Source organism: Spermophilus citellus (genome assembly GCF_964194105.1).
Source record: "Spermophilus citellus genome assembly, chromosome: X".
In the NCBI taxonomy this organism is placed as follows: domain Eukaryota; kingdom Metazoa; phylum Chordata; class Mammalia; order Rodentia; family Sciuridae; genus Spermophilus; species Spermophilus citellus.
This window is the reverse complement of record NC_138190.1, coordinates 145,257,909-145,263,908: the sequence shown is the minus strand read 5'-3', so window position 1 is coordinate 145,263,908 and position 6,000 is coordinate 145,257,909. Positions and strand designations below refer to the sequence as shown.

At 49.6% G+C, this 6,000-nt stretch overlaps 1 protein-coding gene across 1 annotated transcript in view; it reads right to left on the bottom strand.

The window, feature by feature from the left end:
• Positions 1-2,083: 2,083 nt before the first annotated feature.
• The window catches only part of PRRG3 (proline rich and Gla domain 3), a 28,056-nt gene continuing 24,139 nt past the window's right edge, over positions 2,084-6,000 (bottom strand). The window contains exons 5-6 of the mRNA XM_081276449.1: positions 3,464-3,542; positions 2,084-2,597 (exon numbers count right to left, since the gene is read on the bottom strand). Of these exons, the coding sequence (XP_081132575.1) occupies positions 2,466-2,597; positions 3,464-3,542 (211 nt within the window). The 3' untranslated portion in view covers positions 2,084-2,465. The remainder of the gene's footprint in view (positions 2,598-3,463; positions 3,543-6,000) is intronic.

The following is a 6,000-nucleotide window of genomic DNA, read 5'->3' as shown; positions in this document are numbered from 1 at the left end:
CCTTCTTGGTGGGGCAGGCAGTCAACTTGAAAGCATGGCTAGGAAGTGAGCCCCAGGCCATGCCAGGAGCCCACCCAGTGTCCACATTTCAGGCAGGTCAGAGAGGCAGGCAGAGCCCAGTCAAGGGCTCCATCTGAGCTCACCTAGCTCAGGAGGTGTTTCTCCATGGGGGCCACCGTGCTGTTTGTTTGCAACTCAACTAAATTGCTCCCAAAGGGGAAACTTTATTTCACAACATATTTTCAATCTGAGACTTTCCGCAAACAGGGCTATGTCTGCGCAGGTACACGCATAGCTGGGCCCAGAGGGCAGACCCAGCCTGTCTCTGTCTCTGCTACAGTCAGGTCTTCCTCAGAGTTTCCTGGTGGGCAGAAGAAAGGAGTGGCCTTAAGGGGACCATGTGAGGGCAAGCATCTTTTCCTCCTTAGCTTCTAACCTCTCTGCTCCCCTTAAATGTTTCCATGGAACCAAAGGCAGTGGGTATACTGAGATGTGGGCAGGAAGAGCCACATGCTACCTCTGTCTGAACAGCTGGGATGCTCCATCTCCCTGCTTCTTTTAATATTCCTCTGTGTCTTGGACCATGGTCTGTCCTCAGGCTCTAAAGGGTAGAAGGATGGCCTTCAAGAGGGTCTCTCAGCCTTGCTTCTGGCCCTCAAGCAATTCCTGGGTCTCCAGGGCCCATTTGGAAGGGACAGGGAACACCCTTGGCCCTCATGGGCTCTCTTGGATCTCCTAATAAAAATTACTTATTTTGGGATGTTGCTGTCTCCCTATTCAGCAGAGGGATTTCTTCTGGCACCCCACTACCCCCTCTGCTCTGGGGCCAGAGAGAAAATCTACCAACTGTTTCTTCGCTAAGTGTCATTGTCTCAACTTTCAGCAGGGCCAAGGCTCCAGGGGCCACATATATGGTGTCTCATAGGGCTCACAGGAGATCCTGCATCCTGTCAGAAGTACTGCAGTCCAGAAGAGGGAGAAACCTACCGAGGATCAGAGAGAGGCAGGGTCCTGGCAGAAAAGGTGCTGAAACTCAAGCCTCTTCTTTCACCCACTCTCTCCCTCTTTCCTTTCTTCCCTCCTTCTCTATCTCTGTCTTTGTCCCTCTCCTTCCCTCCAATATTTCCCCCTCTGTGCTCTCCCTCTTTCCTTCCATTCTTCTCCACCCTCATATGCACAGATGGTTATGTTCATCTCATATCTAGTGACACACTCTCCACCTTTATAGATACAGAGAAACCTCAACGGACTTGGGGAACAGAGAAAGGTCCATTTAGTCATAAAGCCAATGAGAAAGCCCTGGGTCTCCATCTCTACACAGATGTGTATTGATCCCTGAGCCCCAGGGAAATTGGCAGCAGCTCTCCCACAAGGCTCCAGCAACCTGGCACACCTGCACCATGGGTGACCCTGTCCTAAATGTATTTCATGAGGCTGTGGGTCCAGGAAACATCCAAGGGGAGCAGAAGGTCTAGAAGCTAAGGAGGCAAAGATGCTTACCCTCACGTAATCCCCTTAAGGCCACTCTTTTCTTCTGCCCACCAGGAAACTCCAGCATTCAGAACCGTGTCAGGACTTCATCCCCCCAAAAATCCATAGGTGGCAAGCTACTTTGTAGACGAGAACTCAGGAAAACCCATCCAAGACCTTGCTCTGTTCCTATCATGCTAGACAAGCCCAGGGACATGTTTCCCCTCTCTGGAACTCAGTTTCTTCCTGGGTAAATGGAGCAGCTTCTGGTCCCTTCCAGGAGCTTAGCTGTGATTCTGTGATCAAGTCTGGGCAACACCTGGGCCAACATGCCCTACAGAACTGCTTCCCTGCACATACCCGTTGGCACAATAACAACAAGAAGGTCTTTATAAAGCCTGGCCATTAAAGAAACCCTCTACTGGGCTGGGGACACTGAGGGCTGGGAAGGGAAAGGGGAGGAGGGCAACAGGGTCCCTGGGACATTGTCAGCAGCCAAGTTCCAGCCACAGGGCCTTTCACTAGAGAGATTTTTACCCAGTTCACCTTCCCACTACTGGCGCAAATGAGTCATGTATATAAGAACCTCAAGCACCAGGTTTCGCTGTTGCCATTAGAATTTTATTGAGCATGTTCTTTGTGTGGAGTCCTGCACACTAATGGAAGAACAGGGGAGAAAGCCGAAGCAAACCTTGCCACAGAGGTTGGAACAGAACAGGCAGGAAGCTGGAGCCAGTGAGGCAAGGCCCAGGGAGCCCTCACAAGCAAGCAGGCAGTGCCTGCCACTGGTGCTGCTGGAGGGGCGGATGCCACTCTCTCCTCTCCCTCCAAGATGGCACATCTCAGCTCATGCAGACTTCCTCCGGCTTCCAGCAGCTAGAACCTCCCTGATCCTACCTAGAGGCTGGAAGGAGGCTGGGACAAGGCAGCTCTGGGAGAAAAGGGACGAGGGGAGGGAGCAGAGGCTCTGGCTGTGCTGAAGTGCCTGTGAAGCATCACTGGCGCATCCATAGCCACAGGTTGGTGATGCAGGCAGACACCAGCATGGTGAAGAACACAGCCTCCCTGTGCCGCCAGGTGGCGCCCTGGTCCTCGAGGGCACGCAGGCGTCCAGTGATCATGTGCAGCTATAGAGGGACCAAAAGTAGAGCTGGTGAACAAGGCTCTTGCAGAAAGCCAGAGGCTTGCCAGTGGGGGCAGAGGGGAGTGTGAAGTTAAAACAAGAAGTAGTTTTGCTACCCTTTAGCAGGCCCAACTGCCCCTGGGTGAGAAGCAGCCAGCCTGGCATGACCTAGTAGGACCCAGGGCCAGCTTCCCCCCCTCCCTCTCTCTCTCTCTCTCTCTCTCTCTCTCTCTCTCTGTGTGTGTGTGTGTGTGTGTGTGTGTATGTATGTGTGTGTATGTGTGTGTGTGTGTGTGTGTGTGTTCACTCCAGTTCTCTTCAAGAGGCCAGCCTGCCCCCACTATAGCAGGGTGAGCTCAGGAAGAAAGTGGCTTTTCCTCCTGGGGTGGGCATGTGTGGCTGCAGTCACAGAACCAGAGAGAGGACCTCAGGGCCTGAGAAGGCCACCAGGACAGGTGCTCATCCAACCTCCTTCTCCCACTCCTGGGACTCCTTTCTAACAAAACCTGAGCTTGGTTTGCAGCTGAGGCTACCCTCTGCCGACCTCTCAGCACCACTGTCTGGCATTGCTCTGACATGCTTCTGTTTCCTGCTGCTCCCCCTTTCCTCTTCCCTGATTCCCTTGCCACAGCTCAGAGACAGAGCTTAGTCTCAAGGGTAAGCATCAAGCTGGAACAGAAGAGGCAGTGGGCCTTGGAGGAAAAGAAGAGAGCCCAGCTTTACCTCACCTCAGGGTGCTATAGGTGAAGATTGTAAGGGCTATGTGAAATCAAAGGTGTGGCTTTGCTTATAGCTCTTAAGGCTCTCTACCTCTAGGCACCATGTTGCCACCTGCACCTGCCATGTGGGTCTGGTAGGGCAAAAGCTCACCTGTCTTCTCATGATTTCCATCTCCAGTCCATTGAGCTCTTCCAGGCCAATCTCTGCTGCCATACCTGCATCTGAGTTGCTGAGGGAAAAGCGAAACACAGAGAGTCAAGAGTTTCTGATGGCACTAAGGAGGCCCTAGCAGAGAGGAAATCCAGGAGAGGAAGCAGGCCAGGAACTTCTTGAATAGTGACTCTAGCAGCCTGTGGTAAAGAGGGCCCGAAGGCTGGAAGTCAGCCTAGTCCAGGCTGCCAAAGAGTGAATGTAGGTTTCCAAAGGCCAGGAGGCAACAGAACCCCAATATTTCAAACAACCACACTCCTTCCTGGCCAGGCTGCTCACTAGGCTCTCTGCCCATACTGGTCCTCGCCTGGAGCACTCAAGGTGCAGCTCTTACCGTTCATAATGGAACCTCATGCCTTGCAAGCTGCCTGGATATTCTTGGGGATGGGCACTGCCATGCACTGTCTCTCGTGACATTCTGGGCTTCTGCAGCTGGTGCCCCTACAAGAAAGAATGGTCACTCCAAGTCATCTGCTCGTTCCACCTAAGCAGCTTCCCCACACTTTGCCAAGATCTGATGGTGTATCCCAAGTGGGTCATGTGGTGCTTGACCCTCTGGAACCAAGGACAAGCCACTTTAGACCACTGAGAAAACCTGGGCACCCCTATCTGCACCATTTTCCTCAGAAGCCCTGGCCTTGAAGGCTGTGGTGAGGGAAGAGAGTTACAGTGTCCTCTGCCAGAACTTCTATAGGCAAACATTACCTGAGAATCCAAACAACTTACTAAAGGTGAACGTGAATTGAGGCCTGGCAAGGTGCCTTCACTCCCAAGGACACATGGGAAGAAAGGGAGCTAAGGCCAGCACTCTGGCTACTGGGAAGCCACAGATTCCCTCCCTAAGTGAGGCCAGCCATTCCTGGAGCTTTCATTTTCATCCATCTGCTAATGACTCCCCAAGTGCATGTTTGAGGTCAAGGTTATCTGATGGCTTTGAAGAGCATTGTGGGGTGAAGAAGCAGAATGTGGCTTTTGGTGGCAGGCTTTCCCTGGGCTCAATCATAGCTGCAGGTTTCCACACTTTTTCTGCCTGCTAGGGACCCTGCCACCTTCTAAACCCTTACCAATAGCAAGTCATTGAATCCTTATCACAACCTCATGAAACAGGTGTTATTATTTTATTTTGAAAGATGAAGAAACTGAATCACAGAGAGATTAAGCAAGTTGCCCAAGTCACACAACTAGTAAGTAATAGAGCAATAATCTGAGCCTAGGACACTGTTCTCCAGAGATTGTGCTCTTAGCCATTACACTATATGCCTCTCATACTGCTTCCTCTTAAGATTTCACTAAGCAACAGTGAAAGCACTAAAACCATACAATCCCATGAGAAAGATAACAACAGGAAGTGAAAGAGCTTAACAAAACTTTGAATGCAGAAAGTGCCCACGGAGGAAACCAGCAGACAAGAAGTCCTGGGCGTGCATGGGAAACAGATGGGGCACTGCCAACTGGAGAGGCTGGCTGGCAGTACCCAGGCCTGGAGGCTGCAAGGACAACTGGTGGGGGGTGTCTCAAGAACAGAGGTGGAAAATAGGAACATTAAATAAAGTTCTATGTATGAAACAGTCATCTACCCTTCTCCCTCCACTTGGCTGGCAACAAGACACTCATCCCCAAGCCAAAACCTGAACCAAATGAACAGGAAGCCTGGGGTGTCAGTGCCACAAAATAAAACTCTCTTTGTCTTGGCACTTGCCCTGCTGCAGTACAACCTACCACTTGGCAGGCCTCAGCCAGCTGTGCCAAGGTCTGGGCTAGCACTTCTGTTAGCCTCATTCTTAGAAATGAACAGACAACTGCAGCTCACCTATCACCTTGGAAAGATCTGCTCTTAGGTAACAACATTAAAATGAAAGTGAGGCCATTTCCATGAAAAGAGTTTTCTTAGGAGCTTTTCTACTAGGTTCCATTTGTTGCAATAATTCAAAATGTATTTTTTTTCGAAAGGAGTGCACAGATACTGCAGTGACTTTTTGGGAACAGTTGTTTATATTAATAATATTTGATCTTCTTAAGAAACTTCAAAATAGCACGAAAATGACACTGAGTGTGAGAGAAACCCCAGGACTACAAAGTAGATTTGCTTACAGTCATCTTCTTAAAGAATCTCCAGACTACCCCTGTGATTTTCCTATAGAGTGGAATCAGGAAAGCAAAAAGAAAATTTTGAGGAATTTGAAGGCAAAGTAAATATGAGTGATTGGTGGCCAGATGTTCTGTTTGAGGCAATGTAGTTTATCAATACATCAATATAATAGCAATTAATTTAACAATATCTTCTGTTTGATACCTTGTATTGTGACCACTTCATGTGATGGCTATAACTGTTCTAAAAGTTATTTGTATTTTTTTGTTTGTTTTTAAAAAATATTTTTTGGTTGTAGATGGACACAAAATCTTTATTATTTATTTTTATGTGGTGCTGAGTATCAAACCCCGGGCCTCACATGTGCTAGATGAGCACTCTACAACTA